Consider the following 16,543-nt stretch of genomic DNA (forward strand, 5'->3'; position numbering starts at 1 on the left):
TGTGGTCATGTCTCATGGGTGATGACTTCAGTAATGTCTTTGACCGTGAGATATAACTATGAGTAACCTATGGAGCCTCATTCTCAGAATGAGACTCCATTTTTTGCAGGAGAGAATCGCTGGATGTAATGGGAACCCCAATTGATTACATCAGAGTTGCTGGAATTATTTTATAAAAATAAATGGGTAAACCAGGGAATGTGTGGGAAAATCTTCATTCAATAAACTTTTTTTCCTGTATGTGTCTTTTTATTTTTTAAAATTGGGGCTTAGTAATGTGGTTGTCTGATAGATGCCTCTACATTACTCACCCCCTGGCTTGATGCCAGCTAACATTATACAGCTGACATCAACCCCAAAAGCTTGACATTGCGCCAGGGCAATTGGGAAGAGCTAAGGGCCAGAACTGCTTCATATAACGCATTTCTGGTGTGGGTGAAGGCTGGTCTTATTAGGTTGGGAAGGGGTCAATATCCATGGACCTTCCCAACCCATTAATATCAGCCCCCAGCAGTCTCCTTTGCCTTAGCTGGTTTTTAAAATTAAGGAGGATTCCACATCATTTTTTTAGGGCTGATATTAATAGGCTGGGAAGGTCCATGGATATTGGACCTTTCCCAGCAAAAGACTAACTCACAGCTGTCTGCTTTCCCTTGGCTGATTATTAAAAATAATATTTTGTTTTAATTGTTTATTTATTTATTTTACACAGTTCCTACGCTAGTCAGAGCACAATGGTGGCGCAACCTGTGATCCAGTGTTTATTCAGACTAAGTCACGTGTTGTGCCAGCCAATTACAGCCATGCCAATTCTTCACATGGCTGTGATGGCTCCAGAAATGCCCACAGCCTTAAAGCTTGTTGATTGGCTGCACTGTAGCATTTCAACAAACTTTATTCTGCACCGAACCTGATCAGTAAAACATAATTCTGTTGAAAAAGTCCATGTTCGGAGTTTAGTACTGGAGACTAGGTGTCCGGTATGAACCCTGACCTTTTGGCTATGTGCACACTTTGCAGATTTGTTGCATTTCCGCAGCATTTTTTCCGTGCGGAAATGCTCCAAAAATGCAATGGATTACTTAAGCAATGTTAATCAATAGCATTCCTGAATTGTTGTGCACATGCTGTGGAAATTTCAGTCCTTCTTTGCAGCGTTTTATTTCCGCAGCATGTCAATTTTTTTTGCCGATCTGCAGCGTTTTTTTACCTATTGACTTCCATTGATTCAGTCAAATCTGCAGCAAAAACGCAGGTGTAAAAAGGTTTGCGGATTTGCTGCCAAAAATGCTTCAGAATTGTCAAAGGAATTTATGTCAGAAGGAGGAAGAGTGTGTGGGCAGAGAATATGTGTGGGCGTAGAATATGTGTGAGCGGAGAATATGTGAGAGTGGAGAATATGTGTGTGTCCATCTGTGGGTGTCTGCGTCTGTCTGCGCCTGTCTGTGGGTGTGATTGTACTTAGGTGTCGTCTAATGGAACCACTACTCCAATCTGGCTACGTCAGCTGTCACATATAACAGACAGCTTGAGCCGATGATGAGAGAATAGTCTCATCTTCCGGCGTCTGAGTTCAATCGTAAAATAAAAATCAAAACATTGACATAATCACATACAATATACATACTCATTGAACAACTAATCTCCAACACCTGCGTCTCCTGCAAGCAATCAAAAATAATACGATGAATAGAAAAATCCAGCTCTTGGTTCTTCCAGGGTTAAATTTGTTCAAAGAGAAATTTTTTAAAAGTCCAACTTCATAAAGACAGCATGAATGTCACCACCATACTTAGGGACACAAGAACAGACTCGTTTTGAGCTTACAAGCAATGATTAAGAGGTTGTAAGCTCCAAACGCGTCTGTTCTTGTGTCCCCAAGCATGGTGGTGACATTCATGCTGTCTTTATGAAGTTGGACTTTTAAAAAATTTCTCTTTGAATAAATTTAACCCTAGAAGAACCAAGAGCTGGATTTTTCTATTCATTGGATTCCCCTCCTGCTACACTGCAGACTTCCGTGCTTGGGTCTCCTGGATCTACTAAGGGGTGAGCTGATGGTTTTTGTCTTTCTTATCAAAAATAAACCAATATATACTCCCTGTCTGCCGTAGTCCATTTAATACCAAGTGTCCCACATTGATGTCACCCGGCTACCGGCAATACACTGACAGGAGGTAATCGCTCCCGCAGTGTATCACTGCGCCGCTGTGAGAGTTCACCGGAGTACATCAGCTGATCAGCGCTGATGCTCTCACACAGCAGTAGTGCCGTGAGTGAGAGCACTAGAGCTGATGAACTCCAGTGAACTCTCACGGCAGCTCAGTGATACACTGCGAGAGAGATTACCTCCTGTCAGTGTATCACCGGCGGCGATGTGACTGTTCTATACGTGAGATCGCCGTGGGACACTCGGTATTAAATGGACTATGTCGAACATGATAGTATTTTATGCTGGTTTATTATTTTGCTTTTGTTGCAGGAGACGAGGGCATTGGGGATTAGGTGTTCAGTAAGTATGGTTAATTAAGATTCAATAAAGGAGTCTGTGTGATTATTTCAAATAAAGGACTTTATTCTGGTTGTGTGCTTATTTACCATATCCTATATGAGAAAGTTGGTCATTCAAAACACGAATATAATCCCGCAATTTGGTGAGACCGTTCTTTTTGCACACATGCTATGAGATTTTTGTGTCATGAAAAATACCTCAAACAAAAGGATGAGGCGTGCAATGGTAAAATAAGGTTATAGGCATGTATATGTTAAATACAATACCTCAGCTGAGGTGATATGCTCTGATATGTTAAATGTAATACCTCAAATGTGACACAAATGAAGCATTATGATGTCATGAATACCTGTGCATTTATGTACAGTATATAAATAGAGCTTGCAGTTACACATAACTGAAGTTTATAAAATGTAAAGCTGGTCTGTGGTTTTAATCCACTAATATATGTCAGTGTATAAGCAGGGGTTTGCAAAATTAGGATGCGGATATACCCTTTATGCTTTATTAAAATACCATAAGATGAATGTATCTTTATATGCCAAATGTAAGCACGGATCAGTAGGCATTTTGTCTGTTTGTTAGATGTTCATTCTCATTGGATATCACTGACTGATGGCCTGGTGGGCAAACTGTAATAGAGAGTATCAGGGTATTATTGTTTTTTTTTTGGGCTACGCCTGTCTATTATACCCAATGCTTGAAGGCAGCTATTCTGCACAGGGTCATATATAGTGTCTATCTAGAAATATATGATTGAAGGACACTTTCAATCAAGGAATTGTTGATTGATGTTGTATATACCAGTTTTTCTTGTTGCACGTTAGCTATTTGAGCACCTTGCACTTTTTTAGATTTTATAATTTGAAGCAAAAGTTATATTTTATTGCTATCCAATTGCTGGTTCCCCTGTAAACTAGCCAGTAAAGGCTAAGCAAAAAGCTGTCAGCTGATATTAATAGCCTGGAATCTTTGTAGCTATTGGCTCCTTCCCAGAATATTAACATCAGCCCTCAGCCGTCAGCTTTCCCTGTGCTGGTTATGAAAATTATGCAGTAGCCCACGCAATTTTCTTAACAAATTTTTTTTAAAATTGACAGATATTGCATTTCACGCAGATTTCATGTGTGTGTGTCTTTATTTAACTCTTTATGTACCATTTTATTAATGAGGGTATCTGATTGACACCTGTTCATTACTAAATCTCGGGCTTGGTATTACATATATTTATATATACAGTATATACATTCACTTATATTTTTTTGTGTGTAAACATTATAAATTTGAACATGGTATGTAGTGATATTATGGTCTTCAATAGAGATTGAAAAAGAAGAGGTTGAACAAGGAAATGACAGCACAATTTTTTTTTAAATAAAATATATTTATTTAGCTCTATGTATTTACAAAAATGCATACAAAATCGCTTGAATATCTGCATGAAAAACCACAACAAAAACGCATAAAAAAGCACGGAATTTCCACTGCAATTTCTGCCAAGAGATGCAGAAACCGTGCAGAAATTTCTGCAAGAAACTCTGCAACGTGCGCACATAGCCTACAGTTCAGTTTCACTCATCTCTAAAGAGTAGGTAAACAAAAGTGAAAATATTTCAGACTTACCCAACATCCTACACATGTGCTAATGTCTTTTTAAAAATTCAAACTTTTCTGGATAAATTGTTGCTGATTCACTTTTTAGTCTAGTCAATTTAGAGCGAAAATCCATAACGGGAAGTAATAATCAGAAAATTACCTATTGCTTAAATTTGTTTTTTTTGTGTTAAATGTATTTTTTTTTAATTTTAGCATTTTTTTTCCTTATCAAATCTATATTACAAAAAATAGAATTCTTCCAATTTTCACACTGACCACTGAAGATAGATATTGTAGAGTTGTGGTGTTTGCAGGTACGCAGGATGCAGCGTCGAGTCACGAGACAACTACGGTGCTTTTAAAGATTCGTTTATGGGACTTGAGGGGACTTCCCTCAGTCACGGCCTGATCACCGAAACAGGGGTAACACAGGTTGCCCACGCAGGGGCTCTAAACAAGCAAACACGGTAATGTAGAACACGACTACTCCCGGCAACGGCCGGTCACTATAGGGCCGCGGTGTGGCCAACTGCGGGTCCTTAAGTCTAGAGTCTACTTAGCTGTCCCGACGTCCCTCGCCGTTCTGGCTGCTGGCCTTTCGACGTAAGAGTTGCTGGGCCCAGTTGTTGAGGCGCTGTTGGAATCTTCGCGCTCGTTGGCGTGCTGAGGCCTTTGGAAGCCCACGGGCCCCAGCGGAGTCCTGGGACGAGTAGGCCGCAGCCCCTGGAGCCTGGCAGGTGGCAGGCGTGTACGGTGGCGAGTGACAGGCCACCTGCGCAGCTAACGGCTGCGACGGGGAGTCCGCAGTCAGGAGTGGCCCGGCCCCTGATGCAGCCCGGAGCGGGACAGTGGTGGCCACCGACGTCGCGGTGCTGGTCGCGGCTGCTGGTGTGCGCAGGGTGGCTGCAGGTGATTGGGCATGGGCTGCGGATCCGAGCTAAGGGGAAGCGGCCGCTGCAGCCGCGGGCAGAGGGGAGATAACAGCGGCCGCGAGCTGTGCTGGAGCAGCAGTGGCCGCGGGCTGTGGAGAGGCAGCAAGTCTGGGACGATTTGCTGGATACCGTCCCCCTGGAGTCCTCAGTCGGAGTCCTCCCTGGCGCTGGTCAGTCACTCTGGTTGGCAGTCGCTCCAACGCTCTCCTATTCTCTCTGTCCCGGTCTGCTGACTCATCGTCTGGGGAATTCCCCGCCCCTTTATACTGGTCCCTCCCCTAGCTCTCCTGTCTGTCACAAGGGTGCGTCGCTGAACATTGTCCCCCGGGGACAGTTTCCACCGGAACCTGGATAATGGCCCCCTTGCTTCCGGCCCGGGCATCCGACAGGGGGGGCCGCTCCTCCCACAGAGTCATAACTTATGTTGTTCACAGAAGACTTTTCAGAGATCTCCTTATCATCAGAGGCAAGATTACAATGACAGAAAACACTTCCATGGAGATCTGATAACTCAGAATCTAACAATAGGTGATGTAACTCCCTTTAGAATGACCTTTGCACACACTCATTAGATGTTTTGAAACAAAAGATAGAGTCTGAGTTAAGGTACTGTCACACTTAGCGATGCACCAGCGATCCCGACAAACGATATGACCCGGTCAGGATCGCTGGTGCATCGCTAAGTGGTCGCTAGTGAGCTGCCACACAGGCAGATCTCACTAGCGACATAGCAGCGGTCGGCGGTCGCTACTCACCTGTCAGACGAGGCGATGAAGACGTCCTCCTGCCCGCGTCGCTCGTCGCCACAGCAGGAAGCCCCACAGGAAGCTGACGACGAGAAACGGCTCAGGCTGTTCTCGTGCGATCAGCGATAATCAGCGGGGGAGCCGGTCGGAGGTAAGTATCACACATAGCGATATCGCTGCTGCGTCACAAAACCAGTGATGTTATAGCGATATTGCTAGCGATATCGCTTAGTGTGATGGGCCCTTTAGGCTATTGCTGCTAATGTACATGTACATTTCCTAAACAAACAGAAAGTATGAGTTCAGAATAGTCCCAGTAGGCAGTATGAAAACTGCACAATTTCTAATTTTTTTTTTTTAAAATACAGATCATATTATTAAAAATAAACATTGAGAAAAAGTACATTTAACATAAAAACCTGATGTAACAACAGGTCATATTATGATGACACATTCCTTTTCACTCCTTCGTGACTGAGAAAGTTTCCGTTTTTGCATCCCTCTTCCGAGAACCATAAGCTTATTTTTTGCCTCTTGAGGTATTGTTGCATAATGTAGTTACTTACTGTAGTTGGAGTTTTGCATGCCACCGTTCATTTTGCAATACAGTTTTCTGGAAAATGAAGAAAAAATTCCAATTGTTTAGAAATAGGAAAAAAAGGCCATTCTGCGATTGTTTTTTTTACAGGGTTCAATATGCGGTATAGATGGCTTAGACCTGTCAGCATGATTTTTCAAGTCAGTATAATTATGGTGATACCAAACTTGTAAAGTTTTATTCTAAGTGATGAAAAAAAAACAGTATGAAAAAGAGGTTTGTGTCTTTGTTATCTGAATCCCACAACAGTTTTATTTGTTTCTCGATGAAGCAGTATAGGGGTTGGGAAAAGATTATTAATTTGAATTTTCTGATTTTAGATTTTTAAAACCTTTTTTTCTGTTTATTTTTAGTCCCCCTAGTGGACTTGAACCTGCGATCTATTCCAGTATGTAGGTAAATTAAAAGTCTGGTTAGGGTGCCCAATACATCACAACAACGCAATTGGCACCACTCCTGCCACTGCGAGAGACTGACAGAAGCACTTAAAGGGAATCTGTCACCTATTTTTCGCCTATCAGCTGTCGTCACCACCATCAGGGCTTATCTACAGCATTCTGTAATGCTGTAGATAAGCCCCCGATGTAACCTGAAAGATAAGAAAAATGAGTCAGATTATACTCACCGGAGGGCGTTCCGGGTCCGGTTTTGGTCCGATGGGTGTCATAGTCCGGTCCGGCGCCACCCATCTTCTAAGGCTGTGTGCACACGCTGCGGATTTTGCTGCGGTTCCGCAGCGGTTTTGGCCGCTGCGGACCAGCAGCAGTTTTTGCTGCGGTGTACAGTACCATGATTCCCTATGGGAATCAAAAACCGCAGTGCAGACGGTGCGGATTTTTCCGCGCGGATTATCTGCGGTTTTCAATCCGCAGAAAGAATTGACATGTCAATTCTTTCTGCGGATTCCCCTGCGGTTTGCCATCTCCTCCATTGAGGAGATGAAAAACCGCAGAGCAATCCGCAGGTAAAACCGCAGGTCTTTTGACCTGCGGTTTCACCTGCAGATTTTACAAAATCCGCGCGGATGAATCCGCACATAATCCGCAGCGTGTGCACACAGCCTTACTGTGACGTCTTCTTTGCTGCCTGTCGTGGCTCCTGCACAGGCGCACTGCTCTGCCCTGTTGAGTGCAGAGCAGAATACTGCAGTGCGCAGGCGCCGGACTGAAGGAAAGAAGAGGACGTCATCTTTAGAAGAAGGAAGGCGCCGGACCGGACCGTGACACCCATCGGACCAAAACCGGACCCGGACCGCCCCTGGGTGAGCATAGTCTAACTCATTTTTTTCATCTTTCAGGTTACATCGGGAGCTTATCTATCTACCTTACAGAATGCTGTAGATAAGCCCCTGATGGCAGTGCCGGCAGCTGATACTCGAAAAATGTGGTGACAGATTCCCTTTAAGAGGTTCACAGTAAGAAGCACAGCTAGTATAACTCAGCCAGATATACACTATAGAAAAAATATTAACCCCTTGGTGACCACAGATACGCCTTTTAACGGTGGCAGTGAAATCTTGGAGAGTGAAAAAAGACAGACATAGGCGACCAAAGCATCGTCACTTGAGTAGGTGGTAGGTATCTTCTACTTCAAACAATTGTTGACATATCACATTAACATATCAGGAGTTGATCTGTGATGATGAGACTAATTAGATTTCCACCAGTTGATAAAATGAAAGGTAGAAGCTCTCAGCTGAGCACTATGCCATTTCGATTCTAATTTTACTTGGGTAAATCCATACAATGGATCCACAGATGGCCCTAAACCCCCACTGATCAAGACTTCTGAAATGTCTGGTATATATGACATTATGAGATATCGTAAAACAGGTAACTCCTGTTTATTTATGGATAATTTAGACACCAAGATATTCGTAATAATTTTCGATAATTAATGCTTAGGACTGGGTGTAATGCAGAGTGAAAACAGCTACAAAATTTATTACAAAATCTATTTCAAATTCTGTAATGCACGACGATTAGTATTGTGAATTCTAAGCGGGAAAACTTGCTCTTAGCCCCGATAACGCTGATTATATTCCCACACAAATATTATTGGAAGTACAAGTTTTTCCAATGGTGATTAAAAATCATGGACTTATCAATATTTTACTCTGATTTGTAGCCAAAAGTTCCGTGTTTTTAAGGACTGTCTGTAATTTATGGCTGGTTGGTACTGATAATACTGCTGAGAAAATAAATGAACATGTTGATATATTTATGTCCTCAATAGGGTCCTACTTCAGTCAGAGCTGCGCTCCAGGATCCCCCATTGGTTCCAATCTCTGCAAACTGTGTATTGGTGATCCACAAAACACCGAGGCAAATACGAAATGTTCTCTAAGCGACAAAGAGGCGTATTACGGCAATGAAGGGGCCGTCAGGTAAAATAGTCTAGTAGGATCATCCTATCCATCCTGCTCTTGTCATTTTACATGTAGTGGAGGCCGATTCTTGAGTCTTTATTATATGGAGATAGAAAATTCATAGTCTGCAGCAAATTCCACATTCTGTTAAAAAAGAATGGTTTGCATATCTGTGGCGCCCCTGAGGCTTCAGTCGCCACAGAGGTACTGCACCTTCTCCTAAGGTGTAGTACCCCACCATCCAGGTAAGGTGGGAACTCCTGACTACACTCCACATCTGCATTCCACACACAGGATAGTTCAGTGGGGACACCTAACAGCTTCAGGCTGGGGGTAGCAGAGCACCCCTTGTGGAACTCTGCTTCGTAACACAAGATGTGCTGGGAGGCGGGTGGAGCGAGATGATACAAAAGAGTGGGAAGAGTGAGAGTTAGGGAGTTGGTTAGTGAGAGAGGAGAGAAGATGGATGTCTGAAGGACGTGCTGCAGCAGGTCCCAGTGATCTGGGCTGCTGGCACGAGAAAGACAGAGAAAGAGACTGATAAGATTGATAACCTAACCATCCATAAGAGAGAGAGAACAGATCGGAACGAAGGAGAATAGAAGGACGGTGGGAAGCTGGTTGAAGAAAGATAGATAACCCTTCCAGTCCAGAGCGCAAAGGCCGGGGCCAAGTCCCCGAGGTTGATCGGATCTTTATGTCCAGCAACAGACACCAGTGGAGTAGTGAGCCGCTAATGCCTTGCTCCCATCATAGACTTGGGACACAACAGCACTTGGATAGTGAGCCGGGATGCGATAGTGGAGTCCCCGAAGCAGGCTACAGCTGTCTGTCATACAAGTAAAGACTAGGAACACCTAGAGAGAGGCATTCCAGGGTAACTAAGTACTGGGGTGCTTCGCACCTAAAAGCGCATTGGAGGAGTCGTTCAGGAAGGTACATGCTGGCGGAGTGTGGAAAGGAGAATCCAATCTTGCCTGGAGGTTGGCTGGAGCCCTGACCTGGAGAACACAGTACGGAGGCAGGCATGTGTGTGAACTGCAAACAGTGAGTAAAGCATTGGAACCGCACACCCTGGTGTCATCCTGTTATTCCGCACCGTTACACCTGAGTACCTGTACCTACACCATCTACACCTCCCCACCTTTACTGCATCTACACTGCCCTGGGACTACAGCTCCGCCTGTGGGGAGCTTTACCATCTATGCTGCACACACCATCAGTCCCAGTGGATAGTGGATCTGCCCGCAGCGTCGGCCTAGCACCACACTTGCCGAGCACCACAGGTGGCGTCACGAACTATTCCTATAAACTGTAATATAACTACATCTCCCGCCAATTCATTGGGCGCCCAGGGTCACGGACCGGGTCACAGCTGCTGTGACACGTCCCCCTGATACCGGCCCGGTACCGAGTACCTCGCAGCCCTGGGACGAGGGGCGACCCATATCCCACAAATGATTTGACCCACAATATAAACTAAAATAATAGCAGACAAAATGGGATGTGATGAGTGTACTGAAGGAACTGGATTTAATCCTTTAGTGAAGGATAGGGGTCATCATAAGTTATCAATATAATGGTCTTAGGAGCGTTTCTTACTCTGTACAGTGTGGGTGCTGGCTGTATTACATACCTGACAGTAACTGATGCAATGAAAGCTAGCTTTAATTGCCTCAGTTTAACCTCTTAACTGCCACTGTGCGTCAAAAGCCTGTAATAGTCAATATCCCAATCAAGGCAAAAATGGAAGCTGGCACGTTTAGGCAGGTTGTGATGCAGAAATGAAGAGCTTAGGGATTACAGAAAGGATTTTATTAATACCAATACATTTCTGTGTCAGACGAGTGTCTTTCTCAATGTATAAAACTAAATGTCGCTTCTTGATTTCTCAAGCTAACTAGTGCGCTCTTTTTTTTTGCGGAATGTACCAAACTGTTGATTTGGCCACTCCTAACATTTCTGCTATCTCTTCGATGTATTTCTTCATTTTTTTCAGCCTAATGATGGTTTGTTTTCCTTCCATTAAGAGCTCCATTGACTTCATGTTGTGAGTTCACAGCAACAGCTTTCATACGTAAATGCCACACCTGGAATCAGCCCCAGACCTCTTACCTGCTTAATTGATGATAGGTTAATGAGGGAATAGCCCATGCAATCCCTTAAGGAGCTTTTGAGATAATTGTCCCACTACTTTCAGCCCCTTTAAAAAGAGGCAGTTGTATATTAAAGAGCTTTAATCCCTAAACCCTTACTCCACTTAGGCTGTGAATACCCTCAAATTAAAGCTGAGGGTCTGCAGTTTAAGCCCATATATTGATCATAAAACTGTATCTTGATTATGTTTTAGTAAACATCTAAAATAACAAACCTTGTGTTGCTATCCAAATATGGACCTAACTGCTCGTAAGTATATGGGAAAAAATCTACCGAGTTCAATGTCTGTGTAATTTTTTTAATGTGATTTTTAGCTAAGATCCATTCCCCTGCTGTGGTTTGTACGGTTATTTGGCCTTAGTTATCAGAACGGTATTATAGTTTTGCGCTGCTTTCAATTTTACCAGAGGAGTGTAAAAAACTGATGTTATCCTTCCGGTCAGTCGTTTGTTTCTCTGCAAACTATTGTGATGTGTATATGTGTCCAACATGAAGTATTGAGATAGCGGAGGCCGATGTACAGTGGGGAAAAAAGTATTTAGTCAGTCACCAATTGTGCAAGTTCTCCCATTTAAAAAGATGAGAGAGGCCTGTAATTGACATCATAGGTAGACCACAACTATGAGAGTCACAATGAGAAAACAAATCCAGAGAATCACCTTGTCTGATTTGGCAAGATTTATTTTGCAAATTATGGTGGAAAATAAATATTTGGTCATTAACAAAAGTTCATCTCAATATTTTGTTATCTAGCCTTTGTTGGCATTGACAGAGGTCAAACATTTCTGTAAGTCTTCACAACATTGGCACACGCTGTTGGTGGTATGTTAGCCCATTCCTCCATGCAAATCTCCTCTAGAGGAGTAATGTTTTGGGCCTATCACTGGGCAACACGGACTTTCATATCCCTCCAAAGGTTTTCTATGGGGTTGAGATCTGGAGACTGGCTAGGCCACTCCAGGACCTTCATATCATACGTAGACACTCCTTCGTTGTCTTGGCGGTGTGCTTCGGATCATTATCAAGCTGAAAGACCCCATCCACGTTTCATCTTCAATGCCCTTGCTGATGGAAGGAGGTTTGCACTCAAAATCTCATGATACATGGCCCCATTCGTTCTTTCATGTACACGGATCAGTTGTCCTGGTCCCTTTGCAGAGAAACAGCCCCAAAGCATAATGTTGTCACCCCCATGCTTCACAGTAGGTACGGTATTCTTTGAATGCAACTCAGCATTCTGTCTCCTACAAACACGACAAATTTTGTTTCTACCAAACAGTTCTACTTTGGTTTCATCAGACAATATCACATTCTCCCAATACTCTTCTGGATAATATACTGTAAATGCTCTCTATCAAACTTCAGACTGGCCCGGACATGTACAGGCTTAAGCGGGGGGACAAGTCTGGCACTGCAGGATCTGAGTCCTTGGCGGCGTAGTGTGTTACTGATGGTAGCCTTTGTTACGGTGGTCCCAGCTCGATGCAGATTCTGGGATTTTTGCTCACCGTTCTTGTGATCATTTTGACCCCACGGGTGAGATCTTGTGTGAAGCCCCAGATCGAGGGAGATTATCAGTGGTCTTGTATGTCTTCCACTTTCTAATTATTTCTACCACAGTGATTTCATCACACCAAGTTGCTTGCCTATTGCAGATTCAGTTTTCCCAGCCTGATGCAGGGCTACAGTTTTGCTTCTGGTGTACTTCGACAGCTCTTTGGTCTTCACCATAGTGGAGTCTGGAGTGTGACTGTTTGAGGTTGTAGACTGGTGTCTTTTATGCTGATAACAAGTTCAAACAGGTGTCATTACTACAGGTAATGAGTGGAGGACAGAGGAGCCTCTTAAAGAAGACGTTACAGGTCAGTGAGAGACAGAAATCTTGCATGTTTTTAGGTGACCAAGTATTTATTTTCCACCATAATTTGCAAAATAAATTTTGCCAAATCAGACAAAGTGATTTTCTGGATTTGTTTTCTCATTTTGACTCTCATAGTTGTAGTCTCCCTATGATGTCAATTACAGGCCTCTCTCATCTTTTTAAGTGGAAGAACGTGCACAATTGTTGGCTGGCTAAAACTTTTTTTCCTCACTGTACACACTGGATCATTCACAGAAGCACAAATTTTCTGCTGGTCAACATCTGTATTTTCTTGTTCCAGCAAAACACAATATATCTGGTTTGGTGTGGAAATGGTGTAACACAGGATTGGTGCAATGAAAAAAAAAATATGTAGACAGACGTGTTTGGGCACAGGTTGTGTCATGAATTTTAAGAAAGAATAATGAGAAGTCTGAAGAAATTATTGCAAAAATGATCCCAGAAAGGAAACATCAGCTGTTATGTCTCACTGGTGAAGTGGATCTTCTAAGCCCCAGATCCAGGAGAGCAGTTCTAGAACATCACATGCAGGAGGCAGCAGGATGGAGCAGTGGGCTGTACAGTCATGGCCAAAAGTTTAGAGAATGACACAAATATTATATTTTCACATGATCTGCTGCCCTCTGGTTTTTATGTGTTTGTCAGATGTTTTTATCACATACAGAAATATAATTGCAATCATATTATGAGTAACAAAAGGTTATATTGACAGTTAGAATGAGTTAATGCAGCAAGTCAATATTTGCAGTGTTGACCCTTCTTCTTCAGGACCTCAGCAATTCTCCCTGGCATGCTCTCAATCAACTTCTGGATCAAATCCTGACTGATAGCAGTCCATTCTTGCAAAATCAATGCTTTTATTTTGTCTGAATTTGAAGGTTTTTGTTTGTCCACCCGTCGCTTGATGATTGACCACAAGTTCTCAATGGGATTAAGATCTGGGGAGTTTCCAGGCCATGGTCCCAAAATCTCTATGTTTTGTTCCCTGAGCCATTTAGTTATCACCTTTGCTTTATGGCAAGGTGCTCCATCATGTTGAAAAAGGCATTGTTGATCGCCAAACTGCTCTTGGACGGTTGGGAGAAGTTGCTCTTGGAGGACATTCTGGTACCATTCTTTATTCATGGCTGTGTTTTTAGGCAAGAGTGAGAGAGAGCCCATTCCTTTGGCTGAGAAGCCACCCCACACATGAATGGTTTCAGGATGCTTGACAGTTGGCATGAGACAAGACTGGTGGAAGCGCTCACCTGGTCTTCTCCGAATAAGCCGTTTTCCAGATGTTCCAAACAATCGAAAAGGGGATTCATCAGAGAAAATGACTTTACCCCAGTCCTCAGCAGTCCACTCCCTGTACCTCTTGCAGAATATCTGTCTGTCCATGATGTTTTTTCTGGAGAGAAGTGGCTTCTTTGCTGCCCTCCTTGAGACCAGGCCTTGCTCCAAGAGTCTCCGCCTCACAGTGCGTGCAGATGCACTCACACCTGCCTGCTGCCATTGCTGAGCAAGCTCTGCACTGCTGGTAGCCCGTTCCCGCAGCTGAAACACTTTTAAGAGACGGTCCTGGCGCTTGCTGGTCTTTCTTGGGCGCCCTGGAGCCTTTTTGGCATCAAGGGAACCTCTCTCCTTGAAGTTGTTGATGATGCGATAGATTGTTGACTGAGGTGCAATCTTTCTAGCTGCGATACTCTTCCCTGTTAGGCTATTTTTGTGCAGTGCAATGATGACTGCACGTGTTCCTTTAGAGATAACCATGGTTAACAGAAGAGAAACAATGATGCCAAGCACCAGCCTCCTTTTAAAGTGTCCAGTGTTGTTATTCTTACTTAATCATGACAGATTGATCTCCAGCCCTATCCTCATCAACACCCACACCTGTGTTAATGGAGCAATCACTGAAACGATGTTAGCTGGTCCTTTTAAGGCAGGGCTGCAATGATGTTGAAATGTGTTTTGGGGGATAAAGTTAATTTTCTAGGCAAATATTGACTTTGCAAGTAATTGCTGTTAAGCTGATCACTCTTTATAACATTCTGCAGTATATGCAAATTGCCATTAGAAAAAATGAAGCAGTAGACTTTGTAAAAATTAATATTTGTGTCATTCTCTAAACTTTTGGCCATGACTGTAGAACAGATGTCGCGCTGATCTGTAGTAGAGTTGAAACAATAACCGTTTTAGCAGAGCTGGATCAGCAAATTCTTATCAGTTGATATAATAATATGGCACAGTTGTTATCACGATATAGCAGAGTTGGAAATATGATAAAGCAAAGAGAGTACAACAATGTAAAATGGTCATTACTGAGTTTTAGCAGAGTAGCAGAGTTGTAATGCACCGTAGCATTCCTGGAACAGCAATGTAGCAGAACTGAGGCTGAGAGATGATTCACAGCACGAAGGTGTGCTAATAGGTCACAGACTGCACATGAGTCAACGGTCTGATGTAGCAGCAAAAAAGGAAAACACAGTTCTAGGATGTACAGTATTAAGAGAAGCATAGGATCTAGATCATGTGAAGTAATTATCCTCCTCTACTCCTCTTTGGTCAGGCCTCATCTGGGCACATTTTAAAAAAGACATTGAAAAACTGGAGCCAGTTCAGAGAAGAGCTACCAGAATGGTAACAACTGCCAAGTATGCCCTTCAAAGAACGGTTAAAGGATCTGAGAATGTTTAGCCTTCAAAAAAGAAGGCTAAGAGGAAACTTAATAGCTGTCTACAAATATCTGATGGGATATCACACTGTTTGCACATGGAAACACGAGAAACAAATTAAACTGAAAGAAGATACAGATTAGATATTAGAAAAAACGTATTTGGGTCGCCCTCCCAGGGCTGTGGGATGCTCGGTACCGGGTCGGCAACTCAGCGGGGAAGGTGTCACAGCAGCGGTGACCCGGTCCTTGCCCCTGGGCGCCCAATGTAAAAAGGGGAATTGAATGGTGGAATGTAGTGGATTAAATGAATAGTTCGTGACACCACCTGTGGTGTTCGGCAATAGATATGTAAGCCGACGCTGCAGGCAGATCCTCTGGGACTGATGGTGTGGTGCAGCAATGATGTTATAGCCCTCCACAGGCAGGGCTGTAGTCCCAGGGCAGAGTAGAAGTGACACGTAGATGGTGTAGTGTCTGGCGCAAGGGATGTGTCAGTGCTGGGCAGGTTCTCCCAGGAATGAGTGGAGGACACCAGGGCATGTAGTTCCAAAGCTTTACTCACAGTCTGTTGCACAAACAGGTGCCTGCCTCCGTGCCGTGTCCTCTGGGTCAGGGAGTCAGTCAACCTCCAGGCCAGATGGAATACTCCTTTCCAACACTCCGCCAACATGTGCCTTTCTGAACGTCTCCTCTTAAAGCGCCATTAAATGAAGTACTCCTAGTACTGTGTTATGGAACCAAATAAACTCCAGGATTTATAAAAAAAATCCCGCAGGGAAAACCAATAAAATTAAAATTCTTAAAATATGTCTGTATCCATACAAAATAAAATTATTTATGTTTATAATGAAAAAGTTCCGGGAACACAATGCTCAATAAAAAATGCCTTTATTAAAATTTTGGCACAACATACAAGCGCATAAAAAGAAAAATACACAACCACATTAGCAATATATGTATGGAAACAGAAAATGCCAGTCCATAACATAAGGCTTAATTAATAAACCAGGTAATTAATCATAATGTGTACATAATTGATTAACCATACCTATGTGTAAAAACATGTTCTCAAAGTGCTGTAGTGCAACTGTGCAAG

The 16,543-nt window shown here is 43.2% G+C and overlaps 1 protein-coding gene across 1 annotated transcript in view; it reads left to right on the forward strand.

Moving 5' to 3' along the window:
* The window catches only part of LOC141091146 (saxiphilin-like), a 137,192-nt gene that overhangs the window by 90,015 nt on the left and 30,634 nt on the right, over positions 1–16,543 (forward strand). The window contains exon 16 of the mRNA XM_073576544.1: positions 8,620–8,770. Within this exon, the coding sequence (XP_073432645.1) occupies positions 8,620–8,770 (151 nt within the window). The remainder of the gene's footprint in view (positions 1–8,619; positions 8,771–16,543) is intronic.

This window comes from Dendrobates tinctorius, unplaced genomic scaffold, assembly GCF_039654945.1.
Source record: "Dendrobates tinctorius isolate UK_male_01 unplaced genomic scaffold, ASM3965494v1 ptg000049l, whole genome shotgun sequence".
Classification (NCBI taxonomy): domain Eukaryota; kingdom Metazoa; phylum Chordata; class Amphibia; order Anura; family Dendrobatidae; genus Dendrobates; species Dendrobates tinctorius.